The sequence below is a fragment of the Pistacia vera genome, unplaced genomic scaffold (assembly GCF_008641045.1).
Source record: "Pistacia vera cultivar Batoury unplaced genomic scaffold, PisVer_v2 Contig144, whole genome shotgun sequence".
In the NCBI taxonomy this organism is placed as follows: Eukaryota; Viridiplantae; Streptophyta; class Magnoliopsida; order Sapindales; family Anacardiaceae; genus Pistacia; species Pistacia vera.
The window spans coordinates 684,798-704,448 of record NW_022195510.1 but is presented as its reverse complement, the minus strand read 5'-3'; the positions used below and the strand labels follow the sequence as shown (position 1 = coordinate 704,448).

Sequence of the window (19,651 nt, the reverse complement as noted above, 5' to 3'; positions counted from 1 at the left end):
AGCCTTTTCCGGCCAGATCCACTGTGGATCTGGCCAGAAATATCTGGCCGGAAATGGCCATTTCTAGCCAAATCCACAATGGATCTGGCCGGAAAAGGCCAGATCGGTGAATTATTAGTCAGTTTCGATCGAGATGTAAACCGTTGTGATAAATTCCAGCTACCACCGACGGTGTTTGCCAGAATCTGGCAAGAATGGGTGGGTGGGGTTGTTTTTGCTAATTTTTAAACTTTTTTTCTGGAGGTGTTATGAAATTAATAAACTTAAGGGGTCTAAAAATAATTAAAAAAAATATAATAATATTTCTGTAATAATGTGCCAAACAATATTTGGGGAATAGGATTGGGAATATGGATAGAAATAGGGAACCAAACACTATTCTCTAATTTCAACAACAATGTACGCCATTATCAAACAAAAACCATTCTGATTCGGGGAAAAAAAAACCAAATGGATAGAGAGACAACAAGATGAAAGGAAAACTCCTTGATATCAGAATGCATTACCTTAAATTATACCTCCAAACAAGTAAAAAGCAGAAGGTGAGATTACAGTACAAAACCTTTTAGGTACTCAGGATCGCGCTTAGCCTTTTCTTGAAACTTCTTAAACCAGCGGTCCAAAATGTCCATAGGAACAATCAATTTGGAGCCATCAACACCACAAAAGGACTGCATAAAGTTAAACAAGTTCTCCCCGACTTTCATAGCCAGCCGTTCAATCCTCTTCTCAGCCACCACATCCAATGATGGCAGTGACGCTAAATCTTCAACAGAAACCCCAATTTTCGCAGATAGTGGGGTGGAATCTGGTGCGGTCAGCTGCATCTGTCCCCCAGGCTCAGGCCATGGAAGTGACAGCACGGCTGAAGGGCGAGCTAAAGTAACAGCACCACAAAATAAAAATGGTGACCCAGGTGACTGAATGTAGACAGCTAAAGCTTTATCAGGGGGTAGAGTAAAGTTGTTTAAAAGGAATATGCAGATTTCTCGGACTTGATCGTATGCCTCGCCTGAGCTAGTTAGAATTACACAATTAGGCAGTGATTAAAATATGGCAGGTGCAATGTAGGATGACAAGAGACAAGTAATTTACCTACGAAAGTGTTCATGTCAAGTATCCAATGGAATGTGTCGATTTGGGAGAAGGTAGAGATGTCCATAGGGAAGCTCCGGTTTGGGAAAACAACTCCAAACATTGTCGATCTTTCGAGCAAGGAATGTCACAGTGAATTTCAACAGTTGAACAAAAACCAAAGAAGAGTCTGATAGTTTGTCTAGAAGAGGCCTCTGTGGGATAATATTCGTAATTTATAACCAATACAACCCTAAATGATAATTCAGTTAAATTATACTATCAATGTACTTGGAGCAGCTGCCCATCACAACAAATCTCAAACCTATAAAGATATGGAATTTGTGATTGTAAGGTTAAGTCCAAAAAAAAAAAAAAAAAAAAAAAAAAAAAGAGACTAGCCCTTGCGTGAAAGACATGCAAAAATAGCATCAATTTTAATGTGTATGCATTGTCTGTAATCAAGTATTAGCTCATCTTTGACAGAATAAAAATACTCGTCTTCTACATAATTGAATGTGCAAGATGATGTTATCAAAGAGAGGCTTTTTCACCATCTCTAAACTGTGATTTTCAAACCTTGCATATGAAAACTTAAATTTAAGTTCCGCGATACTAGTATTAGCCCATGGAATGCACATTTATCAGCAATTAAGGATAAAAAAGCGCCTAATTCTTAATCTCCAACATATTTGAACCAATTTATCAACTGTAAATAGAAATTGAAGAAACTGACCTTGAAGCCTGGCGTTTCGTCGGCGCCTCAAATTGAGATCAAAGCCAAACTATTTGAAGAAAAAGAAAAGCGAAGTCTCGAAGTAGTTCTTCTTCAGTTCACGACTGGTTTAACACCAGAGCGAAAATTCCAGAGCTTTCCAGGTCTTTCCGCTGTTAACTTTTTTATCCAACGGTGGAAAAAGTAAGAGCAACCTCTAGCCGGCTGATCTAAGGACATGTAATTAGAATTGAAAAACGTTACGTTACACATTTCAATTATCACTCCAGTTTTGTTTTGTTTTTACCTAAGGCATAATTGCGAGTTTTATGCAGAGGTTGGGAGGCTAATCCATCTTAACGGTTTTGAGGATAAATTATCATAGTAATTTTGAAGAGTTTTTAAAACACCTAATCTATATTTGAAAGTTTATTTTTCAATGATTCTGATGAATTTTTAAAATAATAAATTTACATATATATTCATAAAAATATTATAACTTTAACCCGTACTTAAGGGTTTTGTTTTTTCAATTACAAGGTAAGAGTTCTTTATTTGTTTTCTACTTATTAGTATTTTATAACTTTAAATGTGATAAAATCTCTTTATCCTTCTTCGTCATTCTTTGCAATATCTAGAATGATTGAAAAATTATAACTCCACTTCTTCAAGAAAGCATCTAGAAATAAGATTTTAATAATTTTTTTTTTTTACAATTGCTTAAAATTATTTTATATTTAATATGGTTGAAGACACGCATAATATATTAAATTTTTTTTTTTTTGATATAATTGGGATGGTTTTATAGTGGATAGGGTATTTGTAGAATAAAATTTTAAAACCAACCAAAAATCCCCAATTTAGGGTGTTTTATAAACCTCTCAAAAATATACTACACTGGTTCTAGGGGGTTTTTGAGCCAGTTAAAATCAGTGTATAAAAAATCTGACAAATAATTGTTTTATAACACCTTAAAACCAGCCTAATTAAATCGGTGGAAAAAAAAAACTCCCAAGTTGACTGTAAGGTTACCTGACAATTACATGTAAATAATAATATATTTAGATAAATAATATGCATTGATGATAATAACTCTTATATTAAATTTGCTGTCAACAAACTTAACTTTTTATTTTGCACTAAATAATACTATATATTATAAAATATATCACAAAATTTATTTCCTAAATAATGTATCATCTTATTTGATATTGCATTATAAATGAGAATCTCATATTTTGTATTAATTGAAATCTAAATTATAAAAATTTAGATTACATATGTCTATCCAAAAGGATATTTACATATGTTTGATTTTTGCGGCAATTATTTAATTATAATTATAAATATAAATGTCAATGTGATAAATAAAACCAACTAGATTTTCTGGAATTATGCAAAACCTTCTATACACAACCAAACGATGAGACAATTACACATTCTTGGCTCTGGCGAAGAAGGGTCTCCAGAGCAAAGATCAGATAGACAATAAAAAAGCCTTAACTTTAATAAATCAGCTTTACACATTCTATTGTACACAAAGTTATACTTATATTCCAACCTATTCCCTATCTTTAAACTGCCACTGTAGCATGTACAAAACCACACAACCTTAGTAACTTGGTCAGACATGTTTGAGTTCAGTTGAGTTTCATGTGTTCCTCTGCATCAAATTTGCCTTCAAATGATGCATTTTGACTTCCACTCTGGCAGGCAACTCACTAGTTTCAGTATCCTGGTCTTTCAATCCCTCCTGTTGGATTATGTCATGGATCATTGGTCGAAATCGTACCTGAAACGCCCTGTAGAAAAAATATGGTAGTAGAGTGGAAACAACAACAAGAAGGGTGGTGAGCCAATAGAGTAGACTCGGAGCACATGCTTCGACAAGAACCATGTATGCTGTTGTCGAAAACGTTGTTGGGAGCGAACCATAAATCACTAAAAACAGATACCACAAGGCAATGCTTCCCCAGATGAAGAAGTGCTGGATCCAAGTGAAGTAGTTGATGGAAAGTGCCATTTGGCAATTGACAACCCACACTACGCTAGTATACATTGTGACGCCAAAGACTTCATAATCAACCACTTTACCGTCTGTCCGGAAAGCTTGGTTAAAAATGGAGTTGGTGGTGAAGAAGAAGATAATTATGGAACTAAGAATTCCATTAGACATCCATCCAAGAATGCGGAGCCAGCTAAATAGGATGTTCTGTACTCCCTCTTGATACAACAAAGGATACTGCCAAACAGATGTAGTTAGCACTTCCGGCCTTAATGGCGCATAAAAGGAATAAGGTTGGAACTTTGATATTGTAACAATATAGCAATATCATAGTCACCTTAAAGTTCATGGATAAATAATCGAATAATATATTGGATTCACATAAAAATATAATTATAGCAAAGATAAAGTCCTATTATATTAAGTATATCAACATATACGAGGGTTGAAGGAATCCTCTGGAATGGCTTTGCAACATGGTCTATTCCTAGAAGCATGGAACACAGATGATTTTGGAAATGCAAATAAGAAGCTCAGGCAAAAAGAATATTAGTAATGCTGATATTCAAAAATGTAACCGGCTCGCTACTGAATAGAGAAATGCAATTTGAAATTCCATCAGAAGTTCAAAATAAATACCAAACAAGGAACTCTAATGTGGGAGAAAATAACCTGAAGCAAGAAGTGAAACAGGTTCATGAGGTAGGAGCCTCAGAGAAGGGTTTTGATTAAAAGCATGTCATTGCTATTAATAAAACAGTTTTCTTTTTTATAATTGTTACACCAGAAACAGTGTCAGGAATTTTTCTAACTGTTCCCCTTTATACTGCAAATAGATGTCCGTTTTGGTTGGTCCTGTGTTGAACTATATCAATATCTTGTAGAGCACTAATTAGTTTTGCGATCCGTATGATAATCTACAAATGCTCTTTTTGTTATTTCCACTGTTAATATATATATATATATATATATATTTTCCGGTTTTCCTTTTAATTTTCAAAATAAAAAATAGTGCATACCTTGAGGCAGAGTTTTGCTGAAACATCCTGATCAAAAACGCCAAGAGCATTCTCCATGAGAACAATCAATTGGAGCCATCAACACCACAAAAGGACTGCATAAAGTTAAGATTCTCCCCGACTTTCATAGCCAGCCGTTCAATCCTCTTCTCACCACACTCCAATGATGGCAGTGACGCTAAATCTTCAACAAAACCCAATTTTCGCAGATAGTGGGTGGAATCTGGTGCGGTCAGCTGCTGTCCCCCAGGCTCAGGCCATGGAAGTGACAGCACGGCTGAAGGGCGGGCTAAAGTAACAGCACCACAAAATAAAATGGTGACCCAGGTGACTGAATGTAGCACTAACTATTATCAGGGGGTAGAGTAAAGTTGTTTAAAGGAATATGCAGATTTCTCGGACTTGATCGTATGCCTCGCCTACTAGTTAGAATTACACAATCAGGCAGTGATTAAAATGTGCCAGGTGCAATGTAGGATGACAAGAGACAAGTAATTTACCTACGAAAGTGTTCATGTCTAGTATCCAATGGAATGTGTCGATTTGGGAGAAGGTAGAGATGTCCATAGGAAGCTCCGGTTTGGGAAACAACTCCAACATTGTCGATCTTTCGAGCAAGGAATGTCACAGTGAATTCAACAGTTGAACAAAAACCAAAGAAGAGTCTGATAGTTTGTCTAGAAGAGGCCTCTGTGGGATAATATTCGTAATTTATAACCAATACAACCCTAAATGATAATTCAGTTATTATACTATCAATGTACTTGGAGCAGCTGCCCATCACAACAAATCTCAAACCTATACGATATGGAATTTGTGATGTAATTAGTCCAAAAAAAAAAAAAAAAAAAAAAGCCCTGGGTGAAAGACATGCAAAAATAGCATCATTTTAATGTGTATGCATGTCTGTAATCAAGTATTAGCTCATCTTTGACAGAATAAATACTCGTCTTGCAAGATGATGTTATCAAAAGAGGCTTCACCATCTCTAACTGTGATTTTCAAACCTTGCATATGAAAACTTAAATTTAAGTTCCGCGATACTAGTATTACCCCATGGAAGCACATTTATCAGCAATTAAGGTAACAAAAAAGCGCCTAATTCTTAATCTCTAACATATTTGAACCAATTTATCAACTGTAATAGAAATTGAAGAAACTGACCTTGAAGCCTGGCGTTTCGTCGGTGCCTCAAATTGAGACAAAGCCAAACTATTTGAAGAAAAAAAAAGCGAAGTCTCGAAGTAGTTCTTCTTCAGTTCACGACTGGTTTAACACCAGAGCGAAAACCAGAGCTTTCCATCTTTCCGCTGTTAACTTTTTTACCAACGGTGGAAAGTAAGAGCAACCTCTAGCCGCTGATCTAAGGACATGTAATTAGAATTGAAAAACGTTTACGTTACACTTCAATTATCACTCCAGTTTTGTTTTGTTTTACCTAAGGCATAATGCGAGTTTTATGCAGAGGTTGGGAGGCTAATCCATCTAACGGTTTGAGGATAAATTATCATAGTAATTTTGAAGAGTTTTTAAAACACCTAATCTATATTTGAAAGTTTATTTTTCAATGATTCTGATTTTTAAAATAATAAATTTCAATATATTCATAAAATATAACTTTAACCCGTACTTAAGGGTTTTGTTTTTTCAATTACAAGGTAAGAGTTCTTTATTGTTTTTCTACTTATTAGATTTTGCTACTTGTTTAACTGGATGTTACATATAACAAGTTTATGTATAATTTATTTATAATTACAATAATGATGATAACATATTATACTCCTAAAAGTATATAATAAAATATGAGTGCGTTTGATTTATTATTTTGGATAAAATTTTGGAAATAATATTGAACAGTTGGATAGGGGAGTATTACGAGGTAAAATTTAAAAATTTCTAAAAAACTCCATAAGTTTGCTAATTTAATTAAACACCCCAATATGTAAAATTTTTGTAAAATGACAAAAACACCCCCACTATCCACAGTGCCAGATTCCGAACACCACTGTCAGAATCTGGCCGAAAAATTGCGTTACAACACAGACCGATCGGATCTGTGTCGTAACGCGTAGATCTGGCCTTTTTCGGTCAGATCCACCACAAATCTGACCCAAAAAAACCAGATCTACAACCAGATGTGATCGTCGACGGCCGTAAAAGCCCATCATTGGCCGTCAGCAACAGCCAAAGATATGTCCGTTATTATCGATCAGCAACAGCCAAAGAAATGGCCATCAGCAATCTAGCCTTTTCCGGCCAGATCCACTGTGGATCTGGCCAGAAATATCTGGCCGGAAATGGCCATTTCTAGCCAAATCCACAATGGATCTGGCCGGAAAAGGCCAGATCGGTGAATTATTAGTCAGTTTCGATCGAGATGTAAACCGTTGTGATAAATTCCAGCTACCACCGACGGTGTTTGCCAGAATCTGGCAAGAATGGGTGGGTGGGGTTGTTTTTGCTAATTTTTAAACTTTTTTTCTGGAGGTGTTATGAAATTAATAAACTTAAGGGGTCTAAAAATAATTAAAAAAAATATAATAATATTTCTGTAATAATGTGCCAAACAATATTTGGGGAATAGGATTGGGAATATGGATAGAAATAGGGAACCAAACACTATTCTCTAATTTCAACAACAATGTACGCCATTATCAAACAAAAACCATTCTGATTCGGGGAAAAAAAAACCTAATGGATAGAGAGACAACAAGATGAAAGGAAAACTCCTTGATATCAGAATGCATTAACTTAAATTATAACTCCAAACAAGTAAAAAGCAGAAGGTGAGATTACAGTACAAAACCTTTTAGGTACTCAGGATCGCGCTTAGCCTTTTCTTGAAACTTCTTAAACCAGCGGTCCAAAAGTCCATAAGGAACAATCAATTTGGAGCCATCAACACCCACAAAAGGACTGCATAAAGTTAAACAAGTTCTCCCCGACTTTCATAGCCAGCCGTTCAATCCTCTTCTCAGCCACCACATCCAATGATGGCAGTGACGCTAAATCTTCAACAGAAACCCAATTTTCGCAGATAGTGGGGTGGAATCTGGTGCGGTCAGCTGCATCTGTCCCCCAGGCTCAGGCCATGGAAGTGACAGCACGGCTGAAGGGGGCTAAAGTAACAGCACCACAAAATAAAAATGGTGACCCAGGTGACTGAATGTAGACAGCTAAAGCTTTATCAGGGGTAGAGTAAAGTTGTTTAAAAGGAATATGCAGATTTCTCGGACTTGATCGTATGCCTCGCCTGAGCTAGTTAGAATTACACAATCAGGCAGTGATTAAAATGTGCCAGGTGCAATGTAGGATGACAAGAGACAAGTAATTTACCTACGAAAGTGTTCATGTCTAGTATCCAATGGAATGTTTTATTTGGGAGAAGGTAGAGATGTCCATAGGGAAGCTCCGGTTTGGGAAAACAACTCCAAACATTGTCGATCTTTCGAGCAAGGAATGTCACAGTGAATTTCAACAGTTGAACAAAACCAAAGAAGAGTCTGATAGTTTGTCTAGAAGAGGCCTCTGTGGGATAATATTCGTAATTTATCCAATACAACCCTAAATGATATTCAGTTAAATTATATATCAATGTACTTGGAGCAGCTGCCCATCACAACAAATCTCAAACCTATACAGATATGGAATTTGTGATTGTAAGGTTAAGTCCAAAAAAAAAAAAAAAAAGACTAGCCCTTGGTGAAAGACATCAAAAATAGCATCATTTTAATGTGTATGCATTGTCTGTAATCAAGTATTAGCTCATCTTTGACAGAATAAAAATACTCGTCTTGCAAGATGATGTTATCAAAGAGAGGCTTTTTCACCATCTCTAAACTGTGATTTTCAAACCTTGCATATGAAAACTTAAATTTAAGTTCCGCGATAACTAGTATTCCCCATGATGCACATTTATCAGCAATTAGGTAACAAAAAAGCGCCTAATTCTTAATCTCAACATATTTGAACCAATTTATCAACTGTAAATAGAAATTGAAGAAACTGACCTTGAAGCCTGGCGTTTCGTCGGTGCCTCAAATTGAGATCAAACCAAACTATTTGAAGAAAAAAAAAAAAAGCGAAGTCTCGAAGTAGTTCTCTTCAGTTCACGACTGGTTTAACACCAGAGCGAAAATTCCAGAGCTTTCCAGGTCTTTCCGCTGTTAACTTTTTTATCCAACGGTGGAAAAAGTAAGAGCAACCTCTAGCCGGCTGATCTAAGGACATGTAATTAGAATGAAAACGTTACGTTACACATTTCAATTATCACTCCAGTTTTGTTTTGTTTTTACCTAAGGCATAATTGCGAGTTTTATGCAGAGGTTGGGAGGCTAATCCATCTAACGGTTTTGAGGATAATTATCATAGTAATTTTGAAGAGTTTTTAAACACCTAATCTATATTTGAAAGTTTATTTTTCAATGATCTGATGAATTTTTAAAATAATAAATTTACATATATATTCATAAAAATATTATACTTTAACCCGTACTTAAGGGTTTTGTTTTTTCAATTACAAGGTAGAGTTCTTTATTTGTTTTCTACTTATTAGTATTTTATAACTTTAAATGTGATAAAATCTCTTATCCTTCTTCGTCATTCTTTGCAATATCTGAATGATTGAAAAATTATAATCCACTTCTTCAAGAAAGCATCTAGAAATAAGATTTTAATAATTTTTTTTTTTTACATGCTTAAAATTTTTATATTTAATATGGTTGAAGACACGCATAATATATAAATTTTTTTTTTTTGATATAATTGGGATGGTTTTATATGGATGGGTATTTGTAGAATAAAATTTTAAAACAACCAAAAATCCCCATAGGTGTTTTATAACCTCTCAAAAATATACTACACTGGTTCTAGGGGTTTTTGAGCCAGTTAAAATCAGTGTATAAAAAATCTGACAAATAATTGTTTTATAACACCTTAAAACCAGCTAATTAAATCGTGGAAAAAAAAACTCCCAAGTTGACTGTAAGGTTACCTGACAATTACTGTAAATAATAATATATTTAGATAAATAATAGCATTGATGGTAATAACTCTTATATTAAATTTGCTGTCAACAAACTAACTTTTTATTTTGCACTAAATAATACATATATTATAAAATATATCACAAAATTTATTCCTAAATAATGTATCATCTTATTTGATATTGCATTATAAATGAGAATCTCATATTTTGTATAATTGAAATCTAAATTATCAATTTAGATTACATAGTCTATACAAAGGATTTACATATGTTTGATTTTTGCGGCAATTATTTAATTATAATTATAACTATATGTCATGTGATAAATAAAACCCACTAATTTTCTGGAATTATGCAAAACCTTCTATACACAACCAAACGATGAGACAATTACACATTCTTGGCTCTGGAGAAGAGGGTCTCCAGAGCAAAGATCAGATAGACATAAAAAGCCTTGAACTTTAATAATCAGCTTTACACATTCTATTGTACACAAAGTTTTACTTATATTCCAACCTATTCCCTATCTTTAAACTGCCACTGTAGCTGTCAAACCACACAACCTTAGTAACTTGGTCAGACATGTTTGAGTTCAGTTGAGTTTCATGTGTTCCTCTGCATCAAATTTGCCTTCAAATGATGCATTTTGACTTCCACTCTGGCAGGCAACTCACTAGTTTCAGTATCCTGGTCTTTCAATCCCTCCTGTTGATTGATGTCATGGATCATTGGTCGAAATCGCACCTGAAAAGCCCTGTAGAAAAATATGGTAGTAGAGTGAAACAACACAAGAAGGGTGGTGAGCAATAGAGTAGACTCGGAGCACATGCTTCGACAAGAACCATGTATGCTGTTGTCGAAAACGTTTTGGGAGAACCATAATCACTAAAAACAGATACCACAAGGCAATGCTTCCCCAGATGAAAGAGTGCTGGATCCAGTGAAGTAGTTGATGGAGAGTGCCATTTGGCAATTGACAACCCACACTACGCGTATACATTGTGACGCCAAAGACTTCATATCGACCACTTTACCGTCTGTCCGGAAAGCTTGGTTAAAAATGGAGTTGGTGGTGAAGAGAAGATAATTATGGAACTAAAATTCCATTAGACATCCATCCAAAATCGGAGCGCAGCTAAATAGATGTTCTGTACTCCCTCTTGATACAACAAAGGATACTGCCAAACGATGTAGTTAGCACTTCCGGCCTTAATGGCGCATAAAAGGAATAAGGTTGGAACTTTGATATTTAACAATATAGCAATATCATAGTCACCTTAAAGTTCATGGATAATAATCGAATAATATATTGGATTCACATAAAAATATAATTATAGCAAAGATAAAGCCTATTATATAAGTATACTCAACATATACGAGGTTTGAAGGAATCCTCTGGAATGGCTTTGCAACATGGTCTATTCCTAGAAGCATGGAACACAGATGATTTGGAAATGCAAATAGAAGCTCAGGCAAAAGAATATTAGTAATGCTGATATTCAAAAATGTCACCGGCTCCTACTGAATAGAGAAATGCATTTGAAATTCCATCAGAAGTTAAAAATAAATACCAAACAAGGAACCTAATGTGGGAGAAAATAACTTGAAGCAAGAAGTGAAACAGTTCATGAGGTAGGAGCCTCAGAGTAGGGTTTTGATTAAAAGCATGTCATTGCTATTAATAAAACGTTTTCTTTTTTATAATTGTTACAACCAGAAACAGTGTCAGGAATTTTTCTTACTGTTCCCCTTTATACTGCAATAGATGTCCGTTTTGGTTGTCCTGTGTTGACTATATCATATCTTGTAGAGCACATATTAGTTTTGCGATCCGTATGATAATCTACAAATGCTCTTTTTGTTATTTCCACTGTTAATATATAATATATATATTTCGGTTTTCCTTTTAATTTTCAAATAAAAATAGTGCATACCTTGAGGCAGAGTTCTTGCTGAAACATCCTGATCAAAAACGCCAAGACAATGGCAGGAAGTGAGGTGAGAAGACATTGTAGCATGACATGTACCAATCTTGTATGCTGGCTGACCAGAAAATGAAGCTAGACCTCAAACCAAAATGAGTGAACCCAAATGTGATGTTCTTTAGAAAAATAACAATCTGCATCCACAAAAATATAAATTATATATGAAACTCAAAGGAAGCATTGTGTTGATTGTTGCCAAAATTTCATTCAGTTTCTTATATATAAACCAGAAAGCTTATCCAATTATCTCTAGAAAGCAGCCAATATCATGAGACAGTTTTACCATCATTGCTATTCGTCTGTAACACCAATGGCCATGCACCAGCAACAGACGTTCCAAATAACGAAATTGAGCTATTGAAAAATCACTTGACATCACAGCCTGCACTTGAAGAAACAACCAAATCAGAAACCAGATTATAAATCATTTAGGTTGGGCTTGGAAAGATATTAATAAGCATCCCTGGAGATGAAAACTATGGTTAAAGATTTCAAATAGACTGAAATTTCAGAGAGAAGATGTAGAACTGCAATCAATTCTCAAAGTAGTGATAGAAAAAGTGAACATCTACAGGAGCAAAAGCTAAGGTGGGTTGTGGGGGGTGGGTTGGGGTTCATTATATGAGAGAGAGAGGAAAACATGTCTCAATCTATCCAAAACATACATTCAAAATCACTTAATGGATCTGAGAGAGAAAAATCTATGCAGCAGTTAAATCCTTAAAGAAGCCACAGAAATTGATATTTTAAACAGTTCATCCCAGAGTGCAAATACAGAGGGGAAAGTTCAATGTCAGAGGTATAGGGTCAATCATTCCACCAAAACCAATCCCTCTTAAGAACTTAAAAGTTTAAACAGCTAAGGGCTTGGATGGTCATGCAAAATCTCAATCAAGCGAGAATGTTGTCAACTCCTGTTTAAAGATTGCAACGAAATCTGAAATTCAATCCTCACATAAAGAGGGAACATTTGAATTACATAGTAAGTTTTATTCATCATTCTGATAAACAATTAATCAAAATCAAAACCTTTTCAGAACTGATCAAGTAGAGATGCAAGGTTCAGTCAGATTGCAAAAGGGAAGAATATTGGCGGTGAACTAACTAGGGTATGAACCAACTCCTGCATCACCATAGAGGTCATTACCAGATGCGGTCTCCTAAAACTAGGTCCTGGGAGGGTGAGCTTGGTAAGTTCATAACCCAATCTCTGCTGATGAGTTCCAAGATTGGTGATCTGGTGTTTTAAACTTAAGAGTTCATTCTGTTTACTTTAATAATTCATAGAAATTTTATGCTATCTAACTCATTTCCACCCAGAATGTATAAACACTGAATTCTGTCCTTCACACGTATATAAAATGATTTGATACTTAGAGAGTGATTCATACTTATCATTCAAACAGACTCTGATGTCAGAATTGTGCCAAAAAAAAAATGTCTTAGAGAGTGATTCATACTTGTCATTCAAATAGACATCTGAATGGCAGAAATTGTGCAAAGAGGTAAAAAAAAAAAATGTCAATATGGGTATAAAAGAATTGATATCAGAAGCTCCACGCAACAAAAATGCATGCTATTGACAAGGAATCACATCAAAAGCCATAAATTTCAGAGTCAAATAAAAAAGCTGGTAGCCAAGGCTCTGTAACTATGGAATAAAATTTGACAATAAAACAACATACACCATCTCAAAACAGACATAAAGAGATGTAGCAAGCGTGCAAGCATGGACACAGACACACAGAAACATTGACCTGCATTCCTTCAACACCGCTGATGCCGACTCCAATATCAGCCTCTTGAAGCATACCAACATCATTTCCCCCGTCGCCCACTGCTAGTGTTGTTTTACCTGTTCCTTTCACCAGTCTTGTAACCTGCAATTATCTAGAATTCTATCAGATTATTTTGATGCCAGTAAAAGCTGACAACTTCCACCACAACGATATTAATTTAACTAACAGCCAATCATGAGCCTTACAAGAGCTTTCTGTTTGGGTGAAGAGCGACAGCATATAACAGAGGAGCAGTTGAGTGCAAGATCCAAGAACATGTTGCTTAGCTTCTCATCCAGAGCACAATCCAGTGACTTGCCATCAATTACCAAACCAAACTTGACTGGATTATTTTTATCTGAAGGAATTCGAGATCTTCCTTCTGTTATTTGCATTTGCACACTTTCAAGAGAAGCCTAAAACAATGCCCATTTTCAGATTCCTACAGATCAGATTATTATGAAATTAATTTTAGAATTATGTACCTTAGCAACGGCCTCCTTATCCCCTTGCTTCTCCAAAGCTTCTATCTCTGGTGTGTCTAGAGTGATCACAATATTCTCCATTCCTTGTCTCAGTAGACTACAGGCATACCTGCAGAATATATGATACTTAATATTTGTAATATGTAAATTCCATACTGAATAGAAAAAACAAGATACATTAGCATCAAATTGATAACATACCCAATATTTATTGCAGTTTCCATTTTATCACCAGTTAAGACCCATATATGTATTCCAGCCTGTGAAAACTTGTCAATGCATTCTGGAACCTGCACAAAAGAAAGCAGTAAAAATTTAAATTAACCAATGAGTTCTCCTAAAACAGACAGCCACTGCTTTTTTTCTCCCTTTTCCTACAGTAATTAGCATCTTCTTGATATTGGTTAAGATGTCTTGTGCATTTCAAAAAGATTATGGAGATAAAAACTGTATCAACAGCAGGTTGTTAAATAGGAGCAGCACTTAATGAATCATTCATTTGAATAATTACCAGCAGACAACAACAATAATAGAGGCTACACATCCTGAACTAGGTAAAAGAGATTCAAGTTTGAAACAGACCCCCTTTTGTAGTTTGTCCTCAACAGCAGTAGCACCAAGAAGAATTAAATTCCTTTCTATCTTATCAGCAGCTGCAGCCACCAAAGCATCTCGATCTGCAGTCAGAGAATTTTTGGCCTTTGAAAACTCCTCTTCCCATCTTCTATACTCGTGTTCCTCAAGTTCACGGTATGCAATTACCAATGTCCGTAGACCTGCTTCAGCATATCTGTTGATGTGTACTCTGGTCTCAGCCCCAAAGAGACGTCCTTCTTTTGAGAGCCTTTCAAACATCACACTACATGCACACAAATCATACAATATCAGTTCACTAATTTACAACTTCATAAATTCAAGGAGGTGGTGCCTGTGCATCAGGATTTTAACCTGTCTGCACCCTTGCAAAGGAGCAACAACTGCTTCTCCGGACTCCTCACAATCACAGACATTCTCTTGCGAGAACCAGTGAACTCCAACACATGAAGAAGCTCGTATACCCTGGAAAATAGAACTGAGTCACATAACATGTTGACTTAATTTCATCAAACGAAATACAAAAATAAAAAATAATATACATATTGATTAAAGCAGAACTTGTGACACCTTAAGATGGTAGTTTTATCTGCAGCTTTCCTATTATTGAAGCACAGAATAAAGCCATAGTTTTCTCAGTTTGACAGCCAAACAAAGAGAGAAAAAGAAAATGATAATATTGTTCCTAGAAAACCATTCTCTAATGTAAGATGTTTCCTTATCTACAGTAATGCTTAATTAGACTATCTAAGGTAATGTTTCTTTATATCTTTTTTTTTTTTTTTTTTTTTTTTTTTTTAAAAAATCCTGAAGACCTAGATTTTTCTTATATTTACCAACCTGTATTCCATTTTAGTCCTATCTTTCTTCTTAAAGTTCGTTTACCATATCAAATAGTCATACAAAAACTAATTTCCTCTTAAGCAAATAGAAACCATGCTACCAGTTTTGAAAGTCCTCTCCCATAGATAAGGATTAAAAAAAACTTCTGTAGCATCACATTTATTGTGCAATTCAAAGTATAGGTGGGATGCGGAAAAGGCAAAGCTTAGTTTTCTAATATATAAAGCTTCAATTAACAAAAGAATACAAACTTCATGTGCACATGCAAGCACCCAGAGTTTGAAAAGAAAATCTGTCTTTAGTGCCTATCATGCAGAGCTTTTAGCATATTGATTAGGGTTTCAGGCAGCAGAAAGTAAACTATACTGAAACCGATTACTGCAGATCAGTNATTCCATTTTAGTCCTATCTTTCTTCTTAAAGTTCGTTTACCATATCAAATAGTCATACAAAAACTAATTTCCTCTTAAGCAAATAGAAACCATGCTACCAGTTTTGAAAGTCCTCTCCCATAGATAAGGATTAAAAAAAACTTCTGTAGCATCACATTTATTGTGCAATTCAAAGTATAGGTGGGATGCGGAAAAGGCAAAGCTTAGTTTTCTAATATATAAAGCTTCAATTAACAAAAGAATACAAACTTCATGTGCACATGCAAGCACCCAGAGTTTGAAAAGAAAATCTGTCTTTAGTGCCTATCATGCAGAGCTTTTAGCATATTGATTAGGGTTTCAGGCAGCAGAAAGTAAACTATACTGAAACCGATTACTGCAGATCAGTTCTTTAATTCTTTCCTAAATGAAGGCGGGCAATCTAATATTTTTTCTGATTAAGGACAACATAAAATGAACCCAGAATCTCACCTTTTTACCACTTTACCACTCACAGGATCTAACTCATGCAATGAGATACTTGTTTGTGTGCTTCCAAAGAATTCAAAGCCAAGCTCCCTCGCAGCTATGACAAAGGCTGCTTCATCCGGTGATTCAGCTTCATAAGTAATTTCACCCGATTCTTTGTTTACATCAGGTATTGCTGTATGGCAAATTGCTAATAGTCGAAAAAACTTCTGTATGACATCTGAATGTGGTTCATTCACCCACTGTCCATTCATTATGCGTTCATCTCTGAAGTTGAATCCCTTAACCGGTTTCCCTGACTGAATGTTATTACTATTTTGGCCTGCATCAGTTATAGAATCATCAACTTCAAATAGCCTATCCCTTCGTCTCTTGGCCAGAGCCCTCTCTACTTCTGTCATACCACGGCCATAAGCAATGCCTGCTATTGAACATTTGACAAATTCCATGGAATTACATGTCAAAGTACCAGTTTTATCAGATAGTATAGTATCAATCTGACCAAGTTCCTCGTTTAAATTAGATGTTCGAGCATGTGCTGGCTTGTCTACTTCCTCATAGTACATATCACGATCTTGATTGATAAAAATACTTTGTAGAACCTTAACAATCTCAATGGAGACATATAATGATATTGGTATTAAATATCCATACAACATAAGGCCTGTCAAGAAATGAAGAAATGCAGCAAGTGTCGCTCTTCTGGGATCATAAAACACAGTCGTTGCATCTGGTCTAAGATACCACCGCCTAATCTTTCCATTAGAGATGTCTTTTTTAGTTTTAATTCCGAAAAACACAGATCCACTAGATGATATGAAAATAAGAGTACTAAAAAGGACATACACAATCTTATCCATTTTCCTCTCAATCTTGCTCCTCTTGGAAGGAGGATCTGTAGCATTCTGCATCACTTTTGTGTCATGTCCGGTGAAAACAACTACACCATAGATATAATCAGTGTTTCTCAGCTTGGAATCCCTCAAAAGAATCTGCTGTGGTGAAAGCGGAAATGTTTTGCCATCATAGAACAATGTTCCAACAAAAGAATACAGATGTTCATTTGGGTCCTCACACTTGACCATTGCTGTAAAATTCTGAAGGGATTTTTCATCACGTAAAGAGTATGTCACTTCCAAGGCACGCTTCAATTTCAAATTGGTCTCTCCATCAAGGCTCATCGTCTCAACATAACATATCCCATCCTCAGAGCTTGATGAAAGCAGTAGCAGATCAGCAGGAAAATATTCATCTTTATGAATCCTAACAATATCACCTACCCGGAGATTCTTCCATTTGGTCTCAATAAAAGTATGACCTTTACCATACGCTTTGACCTTGCGATTGTTGGCTTCTATATCCTGAAACCATTTCAAAAATGTCTTATATATTAGACATGAGTTACAGTAATTAAAAATAAATAAATAAATAAAGGTGCCAATAGGGGATAAGAAAGAAAAAAGATGTTAAAAGTAACAAGATAAACTTCCGTGACACTTTACCAAAGCATATATGAAGGATTGCAGAAGAAACCTAAATCTAATGAAAAAAAGAACACAAGTAATATAAAATAGATTGCAGTTCAATTTTAACTTCATCCGAAAGTGAAATATGCATATAAAATGACTTCCTACACTGAAGCTAACTGCTGACATAACTGCTTTTACATGGGATATTATGATGGAAATTTTCTGTGAGTCGGAAAACTTTATCCACAACGAGTTCCAATCCAAGAATATGATAATTATTTGTTATCATACAATACTGTAAAAGTGTCCTAAATGGACAGAGGAAGAAATTTACCAAAACTTTCCTGTTCACGAACTACAGTTTATGATTTTTTACTGGTAATGCCTTTAAAACATGTTTTTTTCTTCACCCCAGCATTATAATCAAACAATGTTGTGTTGCATTGAAGCATCTTGATCAATCCAATGATTGTAGCAATTAAAAGGAAACAAGACCTAATCTCTTAAGTTGAGGATGGACATAGTCATAAACACCATACAAATCAAAATTTACAATAAACATTAGAAAACACCATTAATTACAATCATTTTTACTACGGGACCAGAAATTATAGTGAATCTAGAATCAAACTTCCGAGTCAAATATCAAAGGCGAATATGGACTAATATAGCAAATCAATTAACTATTTTTTCAATCTCGGTGAACAAAAGAATCTGATATAGTTTAAAGCATAAAAGAGGTTGATTTCGTAAGATGCAATTCACACATAAAAGCCAAAACCAGCAAAGATCCTACAGTACGAAGGAATTACGTACATGGATCCAAAAAAAAAAAATCACCAGCGTTCATTGAGCCCCAAAACAAAATATTGAAAAAAGGTTAAGAAATTTGAAAACTTACCTGCTTTCTTCGCCTCCAATCTTCCACACCTTCCTTGGCCATAGTTGCACCAATCACCACTAAAAGAGGTGCAAGAACACTAGGTGCGGAATACGGTGCCAACGGACTAAACGAAACAAATGCCACAACTAGAAAATAGATATTTGCAACTCTCCTAAATTGCTCAAACAAAGACTTGGGAAGAAAATTAGCCGCTGTATACTTAGTAGTGGACACATAATTCCCCCTATAGTTGAGCTGAAGAGCTTCCGGGTTATCAGGATCATTACAATGAACCACTCTCGAGTACCCGCTTTGCCCAATTTGAGCATGATCGTCAGTAGGCAAATTCTTACAACACGAAAACGAATAAAGTTTTCCAAAATGCCTCTTTCTCCTCCTCTCTTCAGGCATTTTCACACTCTGAATCTAATATGAGAAAATGACTCAAATTCCCATACACATTCATCAAATAAATAAATAAACTAATCACAATTTCCACCACTGCCACCACTGCGAAAACCTCTAATTCAGCTAACACAAAATTTCATACGGCGCTAATAGATTTGAAGAAAACCAAATCACATAAAACAACACGAGGTTCTAAAAGGTTTTTGTCGGTTAAAACCAAAGAAGAATAACGCATCACAGGAAGCTTCATTTAATCTTAAAAGAATATAAACAAATATTGTGCGAAGAAATCTCGAAACGCCTTTAGAGAATTCCTTACTTTGAGTTGAAGTAGGGGAGATCTCTTCCTTCCTCTTCTTGTTGTTGTTGTTTCAGCTGAAATTAATTTTCAAAGTATTTGAGTTAGAGTGAGAGAAGAGGAGAGTAGTTAACTTTGCCGCTTTTGAAAGCAAAGTTTAATGCTAGATGCGAAACAGGTGATTCCGCACAAGTTTCGGGATGCTGACCTGTCACATCTCTGCCTTACACGTGGAAATTTAGTCGTAG

The 19,651-nt window shown here is 35.3% G+C and overlaps 2 protein-coding genes and 1 pseudogene across 8 annotated transcripts; all 3 read right to left on the bottom strand.

Moving 5' to 3' along the window:
* Positions 1 to 483: 483 nt before the first annotated feature.
* LOC116123722 (protein OPI10 homolog) lies at positions 484 to 6,036 on the bottom strand. 7 transcript variants are annotated; one of them, XM_031409484.1, is made up of 3 exons: positions 5,978 to 6,036; positions 1,096 to 1,205; positions 484 to 1,012 (listed from the first exon to the last, which is right to left on the bottom strand). In XM_031409484.1, the coding sequence occupies exons 2-3, from the start codon at positions 1,196 to 1,198 to the stop codon at positions 549 to 551; spliced, it is 567 nt and encodes a 188-aa protein (XP_031265344.1). In that variant the 5' UTR covers positions 1,199 to 1,205; positions 5,978 to 6,036; the 3' UTR covers positions 484 to 548. The 7 variants fall into 7 exon arrangements, 6 of the variants coding, with proteins under 6 accessions (XP_031265344.1, XP_031265341.1, XP_031265343.1 ...); XM_031409481.1 differs by having other exon boundaries at positions 1,096 to 1,399; positions 5,978 to 5,996; XM_031409483.1 differs by lacking the exon at positions 5,978 to 6,036 and adding an exon at positions 1,811 to 2,082.
* Positions 3,139 to 19,524, bottom strand: LOC116123724 (probable phospholipid-transporting ATPase 8). The gene is given in 13 exon segments (XM_031409485.1): positions 3,139 to 4,031; positions 4,814 to 4,864; positions 11,783 to 11,802; positions 11,805 to 11,919; positions 12,069 to 12,167; positions 13,543 to 13,665; positions 13,770 to 13,979; positions 14,049 to 14,157; positions 14,250 to 14,338; positions 14,631 to 14,907; positions 14,997 to 15,107; positions 16,349 to 17,706; positions 18,716 to 19,524. Coding segments are annotated over 13 exon segments (3,546 nt in total). The 5' UTR covers positions 19,109 to 19,524; the 3' UTR covers positions 3,139 to 3,440.
* LOC116123723 lies at positions 7,423 to 9,023 on the bottom strand (annotated as a pseudogene).
* Positions 19,525 to 19,651: the final 127 nt, after the last annotated feature.